General features: G+C 41.0%; 1 protein-coding gene across 11 annotated transcripts in view; it reads left to right on the top strand.

Annotated features, from left to right (window-relative positions):
• dlgap1a (discs, large (Drosophila) homolog-associated protein 1a) overlaps nucleotides 1-25,345 on the top strand; it is a 767,710-nt gene that overhangs the window by 721,240 nt on the left and 21,125 nt on the right. For all 11 annotated transcript variants that reach the window (XM_043688191.1, XM_043688189.1, XM_043688201.1 and 8 more), the window contains 3 exons: nucleotides 317-681; nucleotides 3,365-3,450; nucleotides 12,167-12,585. In XM_043688191.1, coding sequence (XP_043544126.1) covers nucleotides 317-681; nucleotides 3,365-3,450; nucleotides 12,167-12,585 — 870 coding nt within the window. The remainder of the gene's footprint in view (nucleotides 1-316; nucleotides 682-3,364; nucleotides 3,451-12,166; nucleotides 12,586-25,345) is intronic.

A 25,345-nucleotide genomic window follows, 5' to 3' on the forward strand; every position in this document is an offset into this window, starting at 1 on the left:
ATGGATTTTGTTTGCACCACATGTAAAAGGTAGCTTCCGTACGTATTCTTATTATTGTTGCGTGAAGTGTTTTGGCACTCCATTTTTAATCAGGAGAGTGAAGAGCTGTTCAAAATTTTTGTCACTATTGTGAGAGACTGTACATTATGGGATAGTTTGTCAAAACTTTTTCATTCAATTGCAGTTTTGGAATTTTATCACAGTTACCTTAAAATTTGAAAGCAAAGCTCTAAAATTGGTCATGAGTATAATTGTGCATCCAATATCCAGAATTTTGGAGAAATATTTGACATTTTGTTTTTGTCTGTCTAACCAGTGTCATCATGTATTACTACATATAAGAAGAATCCTCCTCCAGTTCCACCACGGACCACAATTAAACCATTCATCTCGATCACTGCCCAGAGCAGCACAGAATCTGCTCAAGATGCATATTTGGATGGTCATACCCAGAGGGGTGATCTAAACAGTCAGTCAGGACTAAGTAACTCTACAGAAAGTTTGGACAGTGTCAAAGCCTTAAATGCTGCTATCGAAGCTGCAAATGCACAGGTTCATGGACCATCTAACAGTCAACAGCACATTGACAACACACCAGCAAGTGACAAGGGAATCCTGCCAGCAGGGGAATCAAAGGCGGATGTTTTGAGAAAAAACAAATGTTCTTCTGTTGGAATTCAGGTGGAGTATCCCTTGTTGCTTATATTAGTTGTGAATACAAAGTGCTTGTAGACAATTTTAGTTTTCATTGAATTTATAGCTTAAAGTGTTGAGAAAGGAATTCAGTATGTTTTAAGGTTTGCACTATAACATCAGTGACAGTTACTTCCAAGATAAAATTATAGCACCTCTTAATTTGCAAACTATGTTTATAGTTTCAAATGACTTTTGTGAAAGAATTTTGTTCTACAGGTAGGATCTTCAGACCTCAGACCATTGACATTCATTGATGGGCACCCAGGAGGAATAGTTTTTCTTGGCATCATTACATTTCATTGATATCTTCTGTTGCGTCAAGACATAGAATATGAATTTCTGGTAACTTATAGTAAACTTCTTCAGCAGCAATGTTCTAAAATCCTTTTATGTTTCAGTTGAACTCTCTGAACTTATCACCTTCTTTCCCTGCTGTCTGCAATTCAAGAACAGTGCATTTTAAAATGTGGCAAATGTACTAGTCTCAATTTGATGGGAACAGAGATTTGGATAGGTCTGCAAGTAGCCCAGTTTCCAATTGTGAATTTGCCTTATGTTTAAATACAAATCAGGAAGGACAGAAGGAAATAATTTACAAGTTTTCTTTAATGTTCTCCAGAGCTTGGGATTCCTGCTAGCTATTGAAAAAGTAGTTTTGGGTCTTAAGGAACCACTGCAATTGTTTAATGAAGGTGTTTCCATAATGCTGTCAGTGGGTAGTTTCAGGATTTTAGCCTAATGCTAGCTGTTTAATCCCAATCTGTTGATATTTCTCCATATAAGCTAACAATGATCAATATTTTTATATAATTCTATTTATGTTATGGAATCAATAACATGGCTTAGTAATAATGACTGAGCATCAAATAGTATTTTGTTACTTAATTGAATCTAAAACTGATACCTGCTCAACTACTCTTGCATGTGACATTTTATTATCCAGTGTAGAAGTGCCAATGACACTAACCATCTTTACATCATCATCACCTACTGAGCTCATTCAGAGAAATATATTTTAATCTAAGTGTAGGCTTATTATGATAACCCTTGTTGAATCTTTATTCCTAAGGTGACCTGATTTCTTTGGTTTACTGCAATAACTAATGGGGTCAGGTTAGTTCAGTTGGCTGGACAGTTAGCTGTGGAGTAGAAAGTGAGGACTGCAGATGCTGGAAATCAGAGTCAAGAGTGTGGTGCTGGAATAGCTCAGCAGATCAAGCAACATCCGAGGAGCAGGAAAATCAATGTTTCGGGCATAAGCCCTTCATCAGGAATGAGGGCATTCCTGATGATGGGCTTATGCCCAAAACATCGATTATCCTGCTCCTCGGACACTGGCTGATCAGGTTAGAGTCTGTAGCACAGGACTCGATCCCCATTCCGATCGAGATAGATTCATAAATTGTTTCTTCAGAGTACCAGTAGTATAAACATTGGCACTTTTGTGCAGTTCAGCAATTAATCACCAAAGACCTGCCTTCAGGCAGAGAACTTCAGAACTGTCAGATGTAAATTTTAGCATCTGTTCTAGTGCTTCTTTGCTGTTCAGTAAGCTTGAGTATTGTTTATTTTTGTTTCAATATGAAAGATATAAACTAGGTCAAACTGTATTGTGTAGAATCATGATGTTAATGTCTCTCGGAGACCTGGAGTTGCTGTAATATATCACTTAGTCATCAACACATGAATCACTGGCTCTGCAGCTACACACAATAACTGTGTGAGAATGCACGCTGCTTTTTCTACCAACTCAGTTTATTTGTTTGAGATGCAGATTTGTTCACATACATAACGTGAACGCAGACGCGATTTTTCATGATCAATGACCAAAGGCTGCTTAAAGGTGCTATTTGTGCTCTTTAATACATTCAAGATTTTGTCATGTGTTCAACCAAATACGGCTGGAACAATTGGAACTATCACGTCACCACAGTTAGCTTTTCTGCTGCCTGGATACTGTAGACTGATTTCAGGTCTCCATGTACACAGTTCTGGACTCATTCCAAGGCAAGCTGCTTTTGTATAAGAGTCAAGTCATAATCATCGCTTACACTGGAATGTTTTCTTTGTAGTTTAGATTACTTACAACAAAGTCTTGTTTTACTGATTTGATAAATGTTGACCTTAAGCTAACTTGTTTGTTTCAGCTAGACTTGTGTTTCTGATCAGTTGTATGCATGTTGCACACCTATGTAGTTTGATTGTTACACTATTTGCTAAAATGTAGCTTTACCAAAAATCTCAAGCATAAATTAAACATGCAGTTTAATCATTTTCTTCCTGAATGGCTGAAATATGTCTGACACTTCTTTGCAGTATTTAACAAGCTAAAACCAGGGTGATTTAATCATTTCAGAGTGTTCGTTTACGAATTCATGATGGATGATAATGCAGTTAACATAGTATTTAATGTACTAACTTATCATGGTTGCATTTCAATGCATTGTTGTGTAATGATGTTTTTAGTACCCATTCCTTTGCTTACAATACGACAAGTATTAATGTACGTAGTGATGAACTGACACCTGTTTATGAATGTCTGCAGTATTTAAAATAACAAAGCTCGGGCATAATTGAATTAAAATTGTAGGCTAAATTATTATTTATCTATTTTATCATATTCGTTTTGTCTTATAAATTATTCTTTACCTATTCCTTTCCCTCTTAGGTTGATGGACCTGACCAGCCCACTTTAGCAGATTTCAACACAAACAAATTTCAGTCAGTAGGAATTCAAGTGGAGTCAGAGAAATGGTAAGTTGAATCATTTCTGTCTTGTTTCACACAAGATATTATCACATTCTGGAAATCACCCTTCATTATTGCAGTGCAACAATATACACAACAGATTTCTTAACTCTGTGGTAAACTATTAGGCAGTACCCAATTACAAGATAAGTATGGACACAAAAAGTAATTTGGCCCAACACAGCTCATCCATTTACTTTGCATTTTTTGTTGGTGAATTGTTCCAGAACTTTTGTACCTACCAGTCTTTTAGGAGAAAGTGAGGATTGCAGACTCTGAGATCAGAGCTGAAAATGTGTTGCTGGAAAAGCACAGCAGGTCAGGCAGCATCCAAGGAGCAGGAGAATCCTGAAGAAGGGCTCATGCCCGAAACGTCGATTCTCCTGCTCCTTGGATGCTGCCTGACCTGCTGCGCTTTTCCAGCAACACATTTTCAGCTACCTATCAGTCTTTGCCTTGTGAAATGAGTCAGTCATTCTGTGTGAGTATCCTTTAACATAGGAAAGTATTATCACATGAGACTGAAAGCAGTAAAGAAACTTTGGAACTGCAAAAGCTTCTCAATACTCTAAACATGTCACCATATTTACTCATTATCTAATGGCCTGTACTAAATTGACAGCAATGTACTACAAATTGATGTATATTTATTCCATAAATAAAAAGGCTGAAGTGAATTTTAATTGCATGATTGCTGTCTCTTTTATTTCTTATGCTTCTTTTATTTGGCTACTCACCTTATTAATCTAATCTTAATGTTATTGCAGTATCTAACTCAGTTTTTGCAATAACAATTGATTTGAAAGAAGAGGTGAAAAAAGTACTTAAAACCTGGAAGTTCTAACTCCCTGCTAGAAGAGTGAATTCTAACAGCTCAAAACATTTTCACTGACAGAGTGAAAGATTATGGCTTTTGTGACCTTCTACTGCTAAGCTACACAATTGCTTATTAACAAAATTTGTTTACAAAGTAACATTTCCAGATGGGCAAGGTTTTGTTTTAAGTTACCACTTAATTGCGTTTTCCTTAAAACTGTTTGAGAATACTTTATGTGCCAAAACTCAAATAGAAACTGGACTTCTTGCATAATTTTTAGTAGCTCTGTTTACACTAAAAAATCTTGTTCATTCACTTTACATGGAATACTTATGAAAATCTAAAGTTGTGTATGCCTGTGAGCATGCTGCTGACTATTGTTTCACAAGAATTCAAGATCGGAATAGTTTGCTCTACTTTTATTACTCTTAAAGTAGTAATTATGGCCCGAAACAAGCAAACCTCTGCTGGGTAAAGTGAACTGGGCACCACTTTCTGCAAAGGGATCTAAACTTGCTTTCATTGGGAAAAAAGAAGCTTGAATGCAAATATATTGTAGGTTGATAACGGCTAGGAGGACTAGGTACATTTATATCATCTAACTTGATGGCAAGTACAGTTAGAGGCCACAAGTAGCAAAATAATAGCAGGACCTAAGATACTAAAGAAAATATTTCCTTTCACACATAAGGTATGTGAAACAGACTGCCATCTGTATTGTACTGCTGTAGCGATTAGCTGCTTTAATAAATTTAAGGAGAGATTAGATTAAATTGATTAGCCTTCTTGCAAGATCTTCAAATCTGCGTGACTCACCCACCACAAAGTAAGTGGATCTTCCGGGCCCACCTTTTACAAGGGCGTGGAGGGGAACGTAATTGGATGCAATGTGCTGTAGGCCAAATGCTGTAAAGTAGGATTAGAACAGTTAGATAATTGTTTTTGACTGGTGCAGACTTGATGGGCTGAAAGGCCTTTTTGTATGCTGCACCTCTATAACTCAATGATGTGTTAATAAGGTGTAATGAAGTGGGGTTGGTGATAGCCTGTGTACCACATCGATGAGTTGGATTGATGGCCTGGCAATATTACACATGTTGTGCATATGCTTCATGATGGCAGACACAAGGCTTAGCGACCAGTCTTCACACATTGCCCTCTAAGACAGGGGCAGCATGTTATTCAAGAATGGTAGGTATCATGGCAGTGGTTAACTCTCCCCTTAGTGATCACCCACACTCTTACCATTTCCTATGGTTCAAATTGGGCAGTGAGCAGGGATGAAGAAATCACATAGTGAGTGGAATCTTATGCAAGCAACTTTTAGATGGCAGGCAGGGGAACATAATTGGACAAGAGGTAAATAATCAGATTCCTGGTTAAAGTTTAGGGAATAACTTCTCACAACATTTCAGGCAAGTCACTTTCCTGACCTTGATGATCAGGAATATCTCTTGCACTTATTAGCATTTCATGAATACTTATTAGCACCCCAGCTGTCTAGAATTACATTCACAAGTGCAATCTTGTTATGGGAAACCAGCATGTCCACAAACTCATATATATCACACACACATCCTGGCTGGGTAGACATCATCATCTCTGGTGAGTAGAAACTTCTTCATTAACTTGGCTGATTCTGAACCAAGCTGTTTCTTGCAAGATGCTTACAGTGTTAGGAGAGGAACCGCATCACATGAAACCAGTTCATGAGAAGTCACAGTCATATGTAGTCCTGCTTGTAGTTCTCACATACTTACGGTGTAAGAAGTGAAGCCTCAGTGAGTCAACAAGCCTGCCTAAAGTGAGGCATCCGTCCTGGCTGACACAAAAGTCTTTGCCAAGGTAAACATGCAGGGCTCAACTTTGGACAAAGGTGGGTTCATTAGAAATGAACAATAAGGGACAAATCCATAAGGACCTGGTTTTTGGGACCACTGAAAGAAAATGGTGGGAGGAAACTGGGATGAGTCACAGTGATAGGGGCTTAGTCGACAAGGAAGAGTGGGAACTGCATGTTCAGATAGGGGAAAACAATGGGACAGTTAGCTTGCTGAGAGGGGAGAACAAGCAGGTGAGTTGAATAAGTGGAGCTGTAAGACTAATTCTGGACATGGACCTCAGTCCAACACTAGCACCTTCACATCTGGACATGAGAACATGGATGGCAATGGAATTGGAAGGAAAGGCAGGAAGATCAAGAGAGATAGTGAAAGGGCTGACAGTCACAGGAGGAGATTGTAGAAGAATAGAGTCTGATGGGGCTACCAGAGAAAATAGAAGGCCATCTGCAGTGAAGAGGGGAAATTGAAGTGTAGAAGGGCATGGTAGAGGGTGAAAGGATGGTATACAAATGTATCACAGAGATTGAGCAGTATAAATGGCCCAAAATCAGTTTGTTTATATTCCAGCACAGCACAAATACACCAAAACAGAATCAAAACAGAAAGCAAAAAGTGCTATTACTTGAGCACACAGTTCAAGGCTATGCATCAAAGGGAAGTACTCACTGCAGAATAAAGGTGAATAATCTCCATCAACCCACGACACTGTCCCAACCATGTCCCATGATACTTTTAACTCTGAGAAGAAGGGCATCTAATGTTTCACCAAGAGTCATGATGATGTTGTGAGGGTCAAGGAGTTACTGCATATGGAGGTACACAGATTCTGTGTATCTCCAAGCGATGACACCATTATGCAGGCTATATATTCCAAACTCCATGAAGCTGTATTGCAGGGAATAATAAAGGCCACCAAGATACAGATTGAGCTATTTGCCATATGTACGGAAAGCAATGTATAAAGATCAAAACTATAAATATCTTGCTTATGGCAGAATGAGGAAGTGGAAAATTGGTCAGACATTGTGAAAACTGCACTGCACAATGTCGAGGTGGCTTAAGGGCAGGCTTTTACTCAACCCCTGAACAGCCTGATGATTCCAAAAGGTAGCTGGACTATGGCAAGATCTCAAATAGAATACTGATACGTCATTCTGATATTTCTTCACAGATCAGCATTTCTATGCCATAGGTTTGACCAATTTAACCCAGTATTAGCATTTCTGAGGTTAAGAAAGAAGAGGACAAGAAGAAGAAGGAATGGTCAGTGCCAACAAGACCAAGGACAGGAAGTTCAGGAGGTTGCAGTGGTGGGCAAACACACAGCATCTCAAAAGGGGATCAGGGTCTTCAAAGCTAGTGAATAGTGTCTTGGGAGTGAGATCAGGAGTGCCTAGAAAAATACATAGATTTGTTGGTGCTCTACTACCCTTACCCGAGTTTTCATTAAGACGTTGCAGCTGGCAGGAGCAGGTTAGACATTCTCTCTCTAGATGTCTATTATTATTCAATCCCCCATACAGGATAGGCACAAATGCCTTTGCTGTCCAGTCCTGTAGCTCAAAGGTGTCAGATGGAAAGTCAAAAATGTTACATTACTCATTTTCCAAAACCCCTCATTTATACTTACTGTGTATGCACTTCTATCGAGCAACAGAATCATTAAGAAACATTAGCATAAATATATGAACACTGTGTCTGCATTCATAGATACAGACTACAATGTTAGTCTCAGAACTGTGATTCTCCATGTATGTAACTAGTGAGAAGAATGGGAAAACTTGGGTGTTAATATTTTCTGATTGAAAGATGGCGCAAGTGTTGTCAAAGAGCTATAGCAGATGAAAGATAATGAAGGGTTATATGATGTGTGTGCCTTAAGTACCTCTGAGTATTCATCCTGCAGCCATCCTTTGTGGTTGTTTCCCTCTCACATGCAAGCCGTTGGTAAAAAGCTATTAGATGTGTACTTTCTACTAACTGTGGAGAAAGGTCAGTTAGCTGATGGCACATAACTACTCTTATATTTTAATTTTGAATTTTGCCAGATGTGTAAGAGGCAGTATCACTGGAGCACAACATTTGTAGATGTAAGTTTTTCTTCCAAATCAACCTGGTGGCTCAGTGGTTAGCATTGCTGCCTCATAGCAACAGGGACCCAGGTTAAATTCCCACCTCAGGCGACTGTCTGTCTGGAGTTTGCACATCTCCCTTTGTCTGCGTGGGTTTCTTCCAGGTGCTCCAGTTTCTTCCCACAATTCAAAGATATGCAGGTCAGGTGAATTGGTCATGCTAAATTGCCCATAGTATTAGGTACATTAGTCAGGGGTAAATGTAGGGGAATGGGTCTGGGTGGGTTGCTCTTCGGAGGGTAGGTATGGATTTGTTGGGCCGAAGGACCTGTTTCCATACAGTAGGAAATTAATCTAAACCTGCCCAGCGTCATTGTACTCTGGAACAGGCCAGACCTGAACCCAGCCCTCCTAGCTCAGAGGTAGGAATGCTACCACTACACCACAAGAGCCCTTGCCTTTCATAGTTTTAATGGAGTGACTGATATTGACTGGACAGGAAGTATTTGATGCAAGTGTCTAGATCTTAATCTTCTGTGTTATAGTTCTGTGCAGTCAGAATTTCACACATGGAGCGTGAAGCACTGAGTAAAGACTGGTACATACTCTATACCTTGAGCACAGCAGATTGAATGATTTTGGGGATGGGTGAGAAGGTGGTTGGCTGGGCCATATAAAATATGCCTATCTGTTGAAAACACACCCAGAAGGTGCTCATGATGTCCAGCTTTTTAGTTCCATCCCACCACATACTGCATATTCTCACTGAGACAAGCCAGTAGCTATTGAGCCAAAGTTCAAAGTCCAGTCAATTCTACAATCCTATCAAAAGAATTCTTGGTAGCAAGTGGCTTGCTGGTATATAATGTAAAAGTGCAATGTAAAAGTAGGGTGGAGGACATGTCTAACTCTTTGAGATGCTGTTTCCCATCAAAATAACATACAAATGCGAAGGAGAATATTTATGGCTCTTCGGGTTTGCAGTTAAACATCCACCATTGCTCTTTTTGGGACCTTGTTGCCATATGCCAATTGCCACATGTGTATACATAAACTAAATTAATTCTGTGTCTTAAAAGTTCTTTGTATCATTTCTGAGAAACATGATAAATTGCTATAAGAATGTAAGATTTTCATTTTCTTTATTTTGTGTGTGGGAATGAAATATTCCATTTGGATAAATGTAATATTTTTTATTATGAATGAGGGAATCCATTGATTACAAATTAATTCCGACAATGATTGTTCCAAGTGATATGGAAATTGTAGTAACTCATGACAATTTGCAACTGATATGTTTATAATCTATAACGTTTATTAAATCTCCTTGATGTACTTGTAATAGTGGATATTAATTGTGAGGAGAAAGTGAGGTCTGCAGATGCTGGAGATCAGAGCTGGAAATGTGTTGCTGGAAAAGCGCAGCAGGTCAGGCAGCATCCAGGGAACAGGAGAATCGACGTTTCGGGCATAAGAGGGCTTATGCCCGAAACGTCGATATTAATTGTGATCCAAGTATCTGAAATTTGTATGAAACATAACCTCAAAGGTAAGCGAGGACTTTTCTAATGCACATATTATCTTCCTTTCTCCCTCTCAGGGATGCTCACCCTATAACATTCCTGACATACTCCCTGCCCCTAACACTACCCTACAACACCTACACCTCCCAGCATATGTTTTTGTTTATTTAATCAACCAACAGTGAGGCAGGCTCATAACATCATAGCTTTAATCTGTGCAAAAAGTGAACGCTTTGGGATCTATAGTTTGTTCACCGGACAATGCATGACATTCATACTATAGGCCAGAATAGCCTTATAATTATACATGTTGAGCATTAGATGGTCAAATCAAGGTTTCCAATTATTCATCCTTATTCTTTTTATTTTGGTCATTATATTTCTAAAATACAGTTTAATTGATTCCTCTTCCAGGTGGGTATTCACAGCCACAGAAATAACTCCCTTTAAAATCATTCGGTTGCAAATTAGTCACAAGACTCTATTAATATTATGTTTTAATAATCATCATATCACCACTTCCAAAGAAGTCAAATTTTATAGGGTCTAATAACTGTTTTATCATAACACTTCTGTCAGTGTATGTGTTTTTCAATTTGTGCATTTGGTTTGTTTGTGAAAACATGTGTTGGTGCATTTTGAAGATGTTTGAATTTAGAAGTTCTCCAGTTCAATATATCTTAAATTTCTGTTGTCTTTTGTCATTAAATTGTATCTTATCCACAAGGCTGCACTAATTTGAATTGGGTTTTTTTTAACTAAATCTTTGTTAAGTTTGTGTATAACATATAAGATATACCTACAGCATGGAACATTCCAACTCAACATTCGTTGACAATTCCAATGTCCTGATTCTTCAGTAGATGAAGCCATTTTAAAGTGTTTTCTGTTTGTACTAGATACATGCATTGCTAATGCTGTAAATGACACTGTCATGTAGCATTAGTTGAATGTTACAATCCAGTTTTGTTAAGAGCCCATAACATGGTATCTCTGGGTAAAAATAAGATCTGCCCTAATTGGAACAGTTTAATAAAAGGCAAATCATTCAAATTAATATTTATTATGCTTCCAAATCAACTTCCTGGAACAGACTGGGCATCTATATTAAGATTCGGGATTAGTGGTGCTGGAGGAGCACAGCAGTTCAGGCAGCATCCGAGGAGCAGTAAAATCGACGTTTCGGGCAAAAGCCCTTCATCAGGAATAAAGGCAGAGAGCCTGAAGCTTATCTCTCCACGCTTCAGGCTCTCTGCCTTTATTCCTGCTGTAGGGCTTTTGCCCGAAATGTCGACTTTACTGCTCCTCGGATGCTGCCTGAACTGCTGTGCTCTTCCAGCACCACTAATCCAGAATCTGGTTTCCAGCATCTGCAGTCATTGTTTTTACCTATCTATATTAAGATGCTCACTACAAAGAGAACAGCTCCTTTAATTATGACTCAAATCTACTAATGCTGTGGGAACACATAAATGTCAACAAATCCCCTTTAATTCTTGTGGAGAACCACGTAACCTAGCCCGAGTAGTAGTTATTCCTCAGAGCTTATGAAGCAGCCCCATGTCTGTTTGACTAACTTCCAAAGCTATTGTGATCCCTACCCCAACCATGATCAGCTGCAGCCTAGATTCAGATAAGCAATATCTAAAACCTGCTGACCTCTCCCTTTGACTGAACAATTTCAGAGGCTCTTCCCTCCTATTACCCTACACCTGACATGAGAGTTCCTGCAACATAATGAGCATCCAAAATGTACCAAAATCTTTACCACTCCTCATTACTGTCTTCTGCTGCAAAGCCACTTAGCAGGACACCAATCTAAATTTGTAGCTTCCCCCATTGTGCCTGGTGTTCACAGTTTCACAGCATTGAAATTTTCCACCCCGCTTCAGGAACATATTCTGGTCATGTGAAAGCAGCAGTATTTCACACACCTCTTTGTCCTGAAGAGGTTATGTAAGACTGGTGCAGATAAGGCTGGTTTCTAACTCTCATTCTTAGAGTGGAAGTTTATCTTAGGTTGTCTTAGGTTTGATCAAAGTGGGGTTAGCTTTCCTTTGCTAACAACTCCCACTCTTAGACTAAGAGTTAGTAGGAAAGGGGAGCTAACTCCACTTTCATCAAACCTAAGATAATATTGGTACCTTAGAAGGGATGATAAGACCTTACACACAGAATCCACATGCCATCGCTGGATGACAATCAAGAATTAATTTATTTTGTTGTCCCTCAATAGCATCCAGAGCCCTTGTGGTCAATGCTTTCTCCCATGGTGGCAGCTGAGAATTAGTTAACTAGGATGTTCGTATGTTATGTAGCTCAAACTTGGCAGTACGCTGACCTTGGCAATACATCACATCCAACTTACAGTTTAGTGCTATCAGCTACAGTACTTTCCTTCATAATTTATGTACACAAAGATCAGCTTAATTGTTTTGTTACAGCTTTATTTCTATTCTATTGAAGCTTTCGAAGATTTACACGGTCGAACAGTGTGACAGCAGCAGTACAGGCGGATCTGGATGATCAGGAACACCCAGAAGACTCAATAGGACCCGAGCAAGTGGCTTCAGGCCCATTGATAAGGCAATTTTCCAAAGATGCAAGTACATCCACAGCTAGCTTTCTTGGAGTGGAGGGAAATCACGTGCAGGCCTACGCACAGGAACATGAATTTGACTCCGATTTTGATCCTTCTTTTCTGCCTCCTCCCGAACCCTGGATCGACTCTGCATCAGAGGCCAGTGTAGAAGCAAGTCAGAGGGCAGTGTGTCAAAGGGATGGCCGATGGTTTATGAAGTTGCTTCAAGCTGAGAAAGAACGAATGGACGCCTGGTGTAAACAAATGGAAAAAGAAGAACAAGATAATGATCTTCCTGAGGAAAGTAAGTGCTGCTCTGCATTTGAAACAAATGCATATCCCAGCTAGTTTATAAAATGTATCTGATCTTATCTCTTGTTTATCTACAGAGATGAATATTCTAAGTTAATGTTGTCCGTCAAGATTACTGTGCAGACAACTAACCTTTTCAGAGGCCAGAGGCAGCCTCCCAGTATCAGAGTAGTTGTCGGGACAAGTGCTCCATTTTACTAGGAGACCCTCCTCCCTCGCACCCCGCCCCTCCCTCCCCCCACCCTCCCCAGCCCACCTGTTATCGCTGGCTATCCAGTGGAACAGTTGCCCCTCCAAGGTGACAGCATAGAGACAAAAAACTGCAAATGCTTGAATTCCACAGTAGGCAGGCAGGAGGCTGGAAGAACACAGCAAGCCAGGCAGCATCAGGAGGTGGAGACATCGACGTTTCAGGTGTAACCCTTCTTCATGACTGGGGGTGGGTGTAGGGGGAGCTGCAGTAAAGGGGATGGCGGAGGCAGAGTGGTGAAGTGGGGATAGATGAAGACGGGTAGAGGTACAACCTTGTTGGTCAATGGGAGGAATGAATCTAGTTGGTGGCAGGGAGGAGTGGAAGGAAGGGGAAGGGGATGGGGAGGGAGGTTATTTGAAATTGGAGAACTCAATGTTGAGTCCTCCAGGCTATAGGTTGCTCAGGTGGAAGTTGAGGTGTTGCTCCTCCAATTTGTGGTTTGGTTCGTTGTGGCAATAGAGGAGGCCAAGGATGGTCATGTCGGAATGGGAGTGGAAAGAGGAATTAAAATGGGCAGTGACTGGGAGGTCCGGTCAGCCCCTGTGGGCCCGGCTCAGATGCTTGGTGAACCATTCCCTAACTTTACCTTTGGTGTAGCGACGTAGAGAAGACCACAGTGGGAACACCTGATGCAGTAAACTAAGTTGGAAGAGAGGCAGGTGAACCTCTGTCTCACTGAAGGATGGTTTGGGCCTTGGACAGAGGTGAGGATGGTAGTGCACTGGAAGGTGTTGCATCTTTTCCAGTTGCAGGTGAAGGTACCTGGGAGTTTGGGGTGGTCAATGGTGAGAGTGGTGGAAACCAGGGACTCTCAAAGGGAATGGTTCTTGCAGAAGGCAGAGAGGGGTGGGGAGGGGAAGATATTCTTGATGGTGGTGTCTGGTTGGAATTGGCGGAAGTGTTTAAGGATGATGTTTTGGATGTGGACACTGGTGGGGCGGTGTTGAGGACAACGGGAACTCTGTCTCTATTGCATTCGGAGGGGGGACTGGGTTTAGAGCAATGGAATAGGGAGTGGAGGTGGTGCGGTGGAGGGTTGTCTTGATGACAGAGGAAGGAAAAGCACGTTGTTTGAAATAGGTGGACATCTGGGAAGCTTGGGAGTGGAATGTCTCGTCATCCGAACAGATGCAGCGGAGGTAGAGGAATTGGGAGAACGGGATGGAGTTCTTGCAGGATACTGGGTGGGAGGAGGTGAAATCCAGGAAGTTACAGGAGTCTGGTTTTCTTCAGTTAATTGTTTTTAAAAGCTCTTCAGAAGATACATCTACCTCTCTCTCTGTCTCTGGAGCTTCGCACCTTTGGGACTGCAGATGATTCATTTCTGCACAGACTTTTATTAGTGCTTTAGCCTCATGATACCAGCTGCTGTGCTCCGTCATGCTGTAAGTATGCGGTTTAGCTGTGTACTGGAGTTATGACAAGAGGTTGGGACCTGGAAATGCAACCCCCTTGAGACTAAAATGAACATTTGAAAGATCTGAAAAATTAGCTGTTTCTTTCTCCTAAGAGATAACCCTTACCAGCTACCCACAAATAAGAGGCCTATTGCCTTATTTCAAGTACCTACTGCAGAATAGGGATGTTTTGAAGAAGAGGTTCTTTCAGAGGTTTATGCCTCACATAGAGTTCACAGAGGTTCCTTTGGCCAAGCTGGGAGATAGCAAGGAAAACCATGTAATGATAAGATATCGAAGCATAAGTAGGATATTTGGCCTATCAGTCTGCTCTGCCATTCAATAGAATCATGGCTGATTTGATAACCCTCAACTCCACTTTCTTCCTTATCTGCTTCAGCCTTGATTCCTTTACTGATTAAAAATCTGTCTGTCTCAGTCTTGACTATACTTAATGGCAGCTATTATCTCTGTAGCTGCTTCCGTCAGAATCTTGGCATGCCACACATCAGGTCCATGGGACTTACTGGCCTTTGCCCATTAGCTTCCTTTGTGTCTTTTTTCTTGTAGTAATTATTGAACTTATTTCCTTCCCCATCCCCACCTTTAGCTCCTTTGTAATTTTGTATCAATGGAATCCTATCAATATCCTGTATCCTGACGTCTGACGTAAAGTATTTATTCAACTCCTCTGCTATAGAGTCACAGAGTCATACAGTGCACAGAAGGTCCTTTGGCCCATGAAATCTACCCTGACAATGACTGCCATTAAAAAAATGCATGAATACCAAATTCCTGCCCTTTCCCATATCCTTGAATGTTGTAATATTTCAAGAGGCGAAAGTGAGGACTGCAGTTTCTGGAGTTATCAGAGTCAGGAGTGTGATGCTGGAAAAGCACAGCAAGTCAAGCAGCACCAGAGAAGCAGGAAAATCGACATTTTGGGCAAAAGCCCTTCATCAGGAATGAGGCAGGGAACCTCAGCGGTGGAGAGATAAATGGGAGGGTGTGGGGCTGAGAGGGTTAGGTAGTTGAGAGTGAAATAGATAGATGGAGGTGGGGGTAAAGGTGATATGTCGGAGGGGAGGGTGGAGAGGATAGGTGGGAAGGAAGATGGACAAATGGGACAGGTCATGAGGGCAGTGCTTAGCTGGAAGGTTAGAACTGGGGTAAGGTGGGGAAGGGGAAATGAGGAAACTGGTGAAATCCACATTGATGCTATGGGGTTGGAGGGTCCTAAGGTGGAAATTCAGGTGTTCTTCCTCCAGGTGTCGAGTGGTAAGGGAGTGACGATGGAGGAGCCACCTACAAAAGGACCCAACTACCAGAGATATATTTCCCTCCCCAATTCATCCACTTTCTGTAAAGACCGTTCTCTCCGTGACTACCTGGTCAGGTCCACACCTCCCCCACCCCCACCCCCCCCAACAACCCACCATCCTCTTCCGGCACCTTCCCCTGCCACCCCTAGAATTGCAAAACCTGTGCCCACACCTTCCCCCTCACCTCCGTCCAAGGCCCCAAAGGAGTCTTCCACATCTATGGAGTTTCACCTGCACTTCCACCAATGTCATTTACTGTATTCGTTGCTCCAGATGCGGTCTCCTCTACATTGGGTAGACAGGACGCCTCCTCGCAGAGCGCTTTAGGGAACATTTCCAGACCACCTGCACCAACCAACCCCATCGCCCTGTGGCCGAACATTTCAACTCCCCCTCCCACTCTGCCAAGGACATGCAGGTCCTGGGCCTCCTCCATCGCCACTCCCTCACCACCCGACGCCTGGAGGAATAATACCTCACCTTCCACCTCAGGACCCTCCAACCCCATGGCATCAATGGGGATTTCACCCATTTCCACATTTCCCCTCCCCCCCCACCTTACCCCAGTTCCGACCTTCCAGCTCAGCACCATCCTCATGACCTGTCCCATCTGTCCATCTTCCTTCCCACCTGTCCTCTTCACCCTCCCCTCTGACCTATCACCTTTACCCCCACCTCTATCCGCCTATTGCACTCTCAACTACCTAACCCCCCAGCCCCACCCCCTCCCGTTTATCTCTCCATACCCGTGGCTCACAACCTCATTCCTGATGAAGGGCTTTTGCCCAAAAGGTCGATTTTCCTGCTTCCCTGATGCTGCCTGACCTTATGTGCTTTTCCAGCACTACACCCTTGACTCACTATAATATTTCAATTGCTCATCCAATTACTTTATAGAGGTTGTAAGAGTTCCAGGCATCCACTACCCTCTCACATAGTGCATTCCAGATTCCCACCTGAGTGACAAAGCTTTTTCTCAAATCTCCTCTGAATTTCCTGTCTGTTACCCTCAAAACTATACCCCTCGTGATTGACCACTCAACCAAGGGCAACAACTACTCCCTACTCACCCTATCCATCTGCTTCATAATCTTGTACACCTCAATCATGTAGCCCATCAGCCTCACTGCTCTAAAGAAAACAAACCAAGCCTATCTAGTTTCTCCTTATAGCTCAATTGCTCCATCCCAGACAACATCTTGGTGAACCTCCTCTGTACCCCTCATTCTTTCTGTGGTGAAGTGACCAGAACTGCTATATTTTTGTTCCCCATTATTATTTCTCCAGCCTCATTCTTTAAGGGAACCACGTTCACTTTGACTTCTCTCTTCCATTTTATATATTTAAAGAAGCTCTATTTTTTAATATTTAATTTGCTAAATTATCAATTACATTCTCTTTTACTTTTTGGGTAAGCTTTTGCTGGCATTTAAAATTTTTCCAGTCCTCCGGTATACCACTGATATTTTGTCACATTAAAACAGGGACAGAAACAGTGACCAAAACATAGTAGAATTTATGATTTGGAGATGTCGGTGTTGGACTGGGGTGTACAAAGTAAAAAATCATGCAGCAAACACCAGGTTATAGTCTAACAGGTTTAACTGGAAGCATTAGTTTTCGGAGCGCTGCTCCTTCATCAGGTGATTGTGGCTAATGAAGGGGCGTCGCTCCGAAAGCTAGTGTGCTTCCAATTAAACCTATTGGACTATAACCTGGTGTTGTGTGATTTTTAACATAGTACAATTTAGCCTTTGGTTTTAGAGGGCAACATCTAGGTCCGAAACAAATGTGTTAAACTTAAATAACAGTAATACAAAGGTATAAGGACAGAGTTAGTTGGAGTGGGCTGGGAAAGCAATTTAGCGACGAAGATGGTTAAGAAACAATGGGAGACATTTAAGAAAATAGTACATGCCTCACAAGAAAGATATCACTTTGAAAGACAAAGCATTCATCATGGAAGTGATCAATGCTAGGCCATAGAATTGGGGAAGTTTTGAAAACTGACAAAAGATGATAAAAGAAAGCAAGGCTAAGCTTGCAACTAATACCCAGATGACCAACTTCTTTGAATGTATAAGATGGAAGAGAGAAGCCAAGGTTATCGTAGACTCCCCAGAGAATGAGGAAATAACAACAGAGTCAGAAAGTGTTGGTGAAACTCAGCAGGTCTGGCAACGTCTGTAAAGAGAGATGCATTTTGAGTTCAGTGACAATTTTTTACAATTAGCAGCAGCTAAAAAATGGGGCGATTTATGATGGTGACTGGGTGTGGGGTTGGGGAATGGGAAAGGAGTGAGTGCAAGAGATGGAGACAGTGCCCACAGAGAGAGAGAGAGAGAGAGAAAGAGAACGAGAGAGTAAGAGGGGAAGCAGGCAAACAGCTTGCTGATAGTTAGAGACAAGTAAAGCTGAATGGATGCCAAAGAGAAGTGTGACTCGTTGAAAATGGGTTGGATGAGCTGGCAGCAAACTGTACCTGTGATTAGATTAGATTAGATTAGATTACTTACAGTGTGGAAACAGGCCCTTCGGCCCAACAAGTCCACCCCGACCCGCCGAAGCACAACCCACCCAGACCCATACCCTACATTTACCCCTTCACCTAACACTACAGGCAATTTAGCATGGCCAATTCACCTAATCTGCACATTTTTGGACTGTGGGACTGTGGGAGGAAACCGGAGCACCCGGAGGAAACCCACGCAGACACGGGGAGAATGTGCAAACTCCAAACAGTGAGTTGCCTGAGGCGGGAATTGAACCCAGGTCTCTGGTGAGGCTCTTGGGTAGTTTGAAACAAAAAGGTTGGAATCCATCTGAGATAAGTCTGAGCAGGAGGCAGTTGCTGAGGAGGAATATGTGACTATGAAAGCACGCTTCACCAAATACCTTGTCAAACACTAGCAGGAAAAACAAAAGTAAAGGTGCTGAACAAGAAGAGATATTCAAAAAGAAATCTTGTCAGAGAGAAGAGCAGAACTTCTACAAGATGTAAATATTCACTCTTCCCATTAGTCCCCATTCAACATTTACTGCTTCCCCCAGCTTATTATCAGAAATCCTTTTTGCTGCCTTCCATTTTTTTCTCTCACTGTGGACACCATCTCCATCGATTTTACTCACTGCACTCCCCATTCCCTCACCCCATCCCCGCCGTCACCACCATTCCCCAGCTGCTTTCAGCTCTGACAAAGAGTCACTGGATTTAAAATGTTACCCCTGTGTTTCTCTCCACAGGCGCTGCCAGACATGCTGAGTTAGTCCAGCACTTCCTGTCTTAGTTGTTGGCAATCTGGCTGTTTAAAGATATTGCGGAAGAAGATATTGGTGAGGTACATCTGGGTGTAGTTAGCATGCACTTGGAAGTTAGTGCTGTGTTTTCAGATTATGTCACAGTGGGGCAGTATTAGAAATAAAGATTGGAAATAAAAATAAACAGAATAAAGAAGAAACACAGCAGACTTTATTAACTTATAGTACCTCGAACCTCTTTCGAAATAGAGTCATAGAGATATACAGCATAGAAACAGACTCTTCAGTCCAAGTTGTTCATGATGATTAGATATCCTAAACAAATCTAGTGCCATTTACCAGCATTTGGTCCATATCCCTCTAAACTCGTCCTATTCAAATACCCATCCAGATGCCTTTTAAATATTGTAAATGTACCAGCCTCCACCACTTCATCTGGCAGCTAATTCCATACACACCCCCCACCCTCTGATTGAAAATGCTAGCCCTTTAGGCCCCTTTTAAATCCTTCTCCTCTCACCCTAAACCTATGTCCTCTAGTTCTGGACTCGCCCACCCCAGGGAAAATACTTTGTCTATTTATCCTATCCATGCCCCTCATGATTTTATAAACCTCTATCAGGTCACCCCTCAGCCTCCGACACTCCAGGGAAAACAGCCCCAGCCTATTCAGCCTCTCCCTATAGCTCAAACCCTCCAGCCCTGGAAACATTCTTGGAAATCTTTTCTGAACCCTTTCAAATTTCACAACATCCTTCGCATAGGGGGAGACCAGAATAGTAGCCTAACCAATATCCTGTACAGCTGCAGCATGACCTCCCAACACCTATACTCAATGCACTGACCAATAAAGGAAAGCACAGCAAACGCCTTCTTCATTATCCTATCCACCTACGACTCCACTTTGAAGGAGCTATGAACCTGCACTCCAAGGTCTCTTTGTTCAGCAACACTTCCTAGGACCTTATCATTAAGTGTATAAGTCCTGCCTTGATTTACCTTTCCAAAATGCAGCACCTCACGTTTATCTAAATTAAGTTATATGCTTGTACTTTTTTCAGTTTTGTATACAGTATTTGCTATTTGTAGTATGGTCTCCTATATACTGGACCAAACACATTGGATTATCATTTATCACTTTGTAGAACACATCCAATCAGCCTACAAGCTTGACCCTAGCTTCCAGTTAACTGTCTGCTTAATTCACGACATCTCCCTGTCCTCTGTCTCCTACACATCTCCACTGAGGCTCAAAAGAAGCTCAAAGACCAGACCACACCTTCACATGAGGCACAATACAGCCTTCCAGCCTCAACTTCAGATTTAAGAATTTAAGCTGATAAACCCTGCTCCCTTTTGTTTTTTTTTAGATTAGATTACTTACAGTGTGGAAACAGGCCCTTCGGCCCAACAAGTCCACACCGACCCTCCAAAGAGCAACCCACCCAGACCCATTCCCCTACATTTACCCCTTCACCTAACACCAGGGGCAATTTAGCATGGCCAATTCACCTAACCTGCAGATTTTTGGACTGTGAGAGGAAACCGGAGCACCCAGAGGAAACCCTTGCAGACATGGGGAGAATGTGCAAACTCCACACAGAGAGTCGCCTGAGGCGGGAATTGAACCCAGGTCTCTGACGTTGTGAGGCAGCAGTGCCAACCTGGCAATTGGGTGATAATGCATTTGTTTTCCCATTTTCACTTGCTACAGACACATTTTTTGCTTCTTTACCTGCCCCATTACAATCTCCATTTGCCTTGCAACATGATTTGTTTTGTAAACTCTCCCATCTTGAGAAAACTGGGAGAAAGTGAGGACTGCAGATGCTGGAGATCAGAGTCAAAACGTGTGGTGCTGGAACTGTGCTTTTCCAACACCACACTTTTTGAACCCATCTTCAGAAAACCCCAATCTTTCCCATTTGCTCTTTCTAGCCCTTCCCACTTTCCCTTCTCTGCACTTAAAATCTGTTACATCTCTAGCTTTCTTCCAATTCTGATGAAAACTGTTTCCTCCTATGTGATTGGCAGGCTTGCTGTGTGCTTCTAGCATCCACAGTATCATGCTTCTGTATTGAAAGAGGAGACGATTTGAAAAAAAAGAGACAGACTTGACCTTATTAAGTTCTTTTCTTGACCATCAGAAGTCTCAAAACACTTTACAACCAATGACAAACCTCTGAACAAGTGTGATTGCTGCTGTAACAAGGAAGCATTGTTGTTTTGTAATACCTATGGAAGGAATGCTGGAACAAAAGGTCTAGATAGTTGAAGGCATGGTTGTGAATGCTGGAACAAAAGGAGGACAAAGTTTATGGGGAAGTGGGATATAATGCAGGATAAAAGAACAGGAAAGAGCTGCAACTTATGATGAGTATAGGAAGGGAGATCAGGCAGGAAAGCAGTGCAAGTTACAAATTTATGGAGCACGTGAGTTGAATTAAGGGATGGAAATGATGGTAGGATAAGGAAGCAGCCAATCTTAATGGTAGAGAAAATATGGAAACAGAGATTAGCTCCAGAGTCTCAGATTACAAATAGTTTGAGTCAGCCTTGGTCAGTGGCCAAGAGATAGAGGAACACATTCAATACTGAAAAGAGTTTGAGGTCTGTGGCAAAGACAATTGGCTGAATTTTCCCATTTTTGGCAAATTAATTTTTTCAATTAGATTTACAGCACCACATTTGCCATGGCCCATACTGATTTTCCTCATGCTATCATCCACTTCTCAGCTGGATGCAAATATTTCAAAGTCCAGAAGCTTCAACAATTCTTTGCACAATGTTTAATTGCTTTAAATGAATTCTCCAGTAATTTCCAATTCAGTTCCCATGACTTCAGTAGATGATTGGAACCCCAGAGAAATGGCAATTTTACAGCTCGATCAGGCAACTCCTAAAGAAGTTCTACTTCTCTGTGTCCTTGATGAAAGTGCTTTTGCCTAAGAAGGACAGTTTCCTGCTCACCTCCACCCACATGGCAGTCAGCTGAAAAGGATATTGCCAAACTGAGAGAAGATCCCCAATTAATTATTTCTTTAGCTGTAAGCACAGAGCTGTCACCCAACACAAGCAACCTGATTGAGATATCTGTCATAATAGGCACACACTAACTGATTGGACAGTCATCCCAAAGCATTAGTCCTGTCATAGAGTCATACAGCATGGAAATCGACTCTTCAGTCCAACCAGTTCATACCAAACTGAATGAGTTTCCAAACAATTGTACTTTTGTTGATAGACAGAGCATTAATGACTAAATGTTAATTCTCTATGCTTTACCTGATTATTTGCCAGATTCAGTCACCTTGTTTATTCATTGCACCTTAATGTACCACCACAATTCTGTTATAAACTATAAGTCAAGGAAGCATTTACTTGCACCCTGTCCAGCCTGGCCCCCACCATAGTTTGCAATCAGCTTGATTTTGTTCACAATTAAATTACAAATTTAATTAAATGTAACAGTGAAACATCAGAACTCAAAGCTACACTGTTTATACAACTAACTTGAAATAAAACTAAATAGCGCTTGGAAGCCGAGAGTCCACAGTGTTGAACACACTTATTGACTCTTAGGGGATTTGACATGGTAGATGCGGAATGGTAGTTTCCCCATGTCGGAGAGTGTAGGACTAGAGAGCATAATCTCAGAAGAAGGGGTTACATATTGAAGACAGATTTAAGAAGAAATTTCTTTTCTCAGACGATGGTGTGTGTTGAAGCTAAGTCATTAGGTATATTCAAGACTGAGATAGGCAGATTTTTAATCAGTCAGGATTCACAAGAATAGGTAGTGGAGTCTAAGCTGTTAGAATGTATATTAGTGACTTGGACATATATCTGGTGATATAAAACTTGAGAAAATGTAAGCTGTGAGGAGGACATAACTAGCCTGCAAAAATTTATGGTCAAGTTATGAAGTTATGGTGAAGTTTAATGTGCAGAGGTGTGAAGTTATTCACTTGTGGTAAGAATGGAAAAGCAGATTCTTTAAGGGCATGAAACTTGTAAATATTGGTATTCGAAAGGACCTGAATGTTGTCATAAAGAACACAGAGAACCAGCACAACGACAAATTAGGAAGGCACGTGGCATGGTGGTCTTTATTGCAGGGAATTTGGAATATAGTTTGAACATATTGAAGAAGTTCTGCTCCCAGTAAACTGAAATAACACATCGGTAATTCACTTTACAGACTTGACAGATAAAGCTGTCAAGTTTATTGAACATTCTAACACTTGGTTAAATATTTCGCACATCAGGTTCTGTATAACTTGCTATCTAATTGAAGTCTTGCTGTAGGTATATAGGGCTTCAATCAGTGCACATCTGTAGCACTGTGCATAGTTTGAATTTCTAAGGATGTATGTGTATACCGTGGAGGTAGTAGAGTAAAGCTTTGCTAAAGTAATCCTGGGGATGAGGCATATGAGAAGCTGAAACAATTGGACATATCTAATTTAGAGTTTAAAAGAAAGAGACATTATCTCATTGAAGCATACAAGATTCTGAAGGGGTTTGACAAAATAAACCTCAAGGGATTGTTTCCCGTAGCTAGGAAGAATAGAACATGTGGATATAGTCTCAGGGTAAGAAGTCAATGATTTAATACAGACGAGGTGAAATTTCTTCGAAGTTGTGAATCCTTGAAATTCTTCATCCTAAAATATTCTGACGCTAATTTGTTGAGTATATCTAAGATATGCAGAATTTTGTTCACTGAAAGAATCAAGGGAAAGTGGACTGAAATCCAAAGATGAGCTATGATCAAATTAAATGGTGGAACAGCCATCAATGAACCATGAGGTGTAATCCTCCTATTTCTTATGTTCTTCCTGCCCAGTTGCAAGGCTATGATGGTATAATTTGCTTTTCCCAATCTGTTCACTGATTTCTTCACCTGCATATTCCTGCCATGTAGTCCCACCACAAGGTATGGCCCTGACAGGATCCTTACCCACCTCCCACCCCACCTCAGCTCTAGCCACTGCCTGATGTGCTATACAATTAACAAAAGAGGTTGGAAACATTTTTTGTTTTTTGGGGGGAAAGCATTGTTTTAGCGTATAATGATCTGTGCTCATGGGGCTCCAGAGCTTAGATGTTGGAGATCCTGGTAAGGACAATGCAACCAGATTTTGTATGTGGAAAAGCATTACAGTAAGTGAGACAGATTTCACATTATTATAGATGTATGAAAAAAAAAATCAAGGCATTCACTTTTATTTCTTTTGTAATAATGATGAAAGATAAATATATACATTGTATAAAATAATGTTATATTCAGATGCAATGTTAACACAATGTTAAGAATATCAGTGGTTATAGTGAAACTGTCAACTTTTATGTTTTTTGTTGTCTTTTCTGAAACATTGAAACATTTTCTTCACAAGACTATATTATTGCTTTAACAACCCAATTTTTACTTCATTGGTTTTATGTGAATTTGAATTTCATAATCAAATTATGATTTACTAATGCTTTAAAGAAATAGCTTGCATTTTCTCTACCTTTTTCGACAAAGTTATTCATATCTTTATGGGAAATATTGACTGTATGGCAATATAATGTAGCATGTATGTTGTTTATACAAAAAGGATGATTTGAAGCTGAGATGGGTGGTCAAACCTGGGAGAAGAATAAAACATTGATTTGTAATTATCATGTCTCCCTCCCCCATTTTTCTTATTTCAAGGATTTGGCTGGCTCCTAAATGTTGAATCGATTTAAAAAGTAATAACAGTACATCCTGGAAATCAGAAATAAAAACATGGAGTATTAGAAATACAGAAGGAATCAGCCAGTATCAGAAAAGAAGAAAGACAGGTTGTGCTGTTGTGAATGTAAAATGGTTCATTAGAAATATCACAGTCCCTCTTTTTTTAACAAATGCTGACTATCTCTATATTTCCTGTTTGTTCCGTCTTTGCCATAGTATAACAATACCACCCTTCAAAGCTTTTAATGAACAGGAAAATCAAGAGTGTTGCTATCTCCCGGAGTGCACACAAGGTCTACAGCAAAACATTTTACAAAAGTAGCATAATGTGCAGTTGGTTTGACAAGTTTAACTAGACACATTATGATGGGTTGCTCATATCTTTTAGCTAAACAATATTGGAATTGGGAATTTCCCATTTCAAAAGTGTGTCTCCTTCAACTTAGATAAAAATCACACAACACCAGGTTATAGTCCAAAAGGTTTATTTGGAAGCACTAGCTTTCAGAGCACTGCTCCTTCATCAGGTGGCTGTGGAGTATAAGATCATAAGACACAGAATTTATAGCAAAAGTTTCTAGTGTGATGTAACTGTAATTATATATTGAAAAAGACCAGGATTGTTTGTTAAATCTCTCATCTTTTAGAATGACCATGTTGGTTTCAGTATAGGAGAAAGTGAGGTCTGCAGAGCTGGAGATCAGAGCTGGAAATGTGTTGCTGGAAAAGCGCAGCAGGTCAGGCAGCATCCAGGGAACAGGAGAATCGACGTTTCGGGCATAAGCCCTTCTTCAGGA

Source organism: Chiloscyllium plagiosum, chromosome 4 (genome assembly GCF_004010195.1).
Source record: "Chiloscyllium plagiosum isolate BGI_BamShark_2017 chromosome 4, ASM401019v2, whole genome shotgun sequence".
NCBI lineage: Eukaryota > Metazoa > Chordata > Chondrichthyes > Orectolobiformes > Hemiscylliidae > Chiloscyllium > Chiloscyllium plagiosum.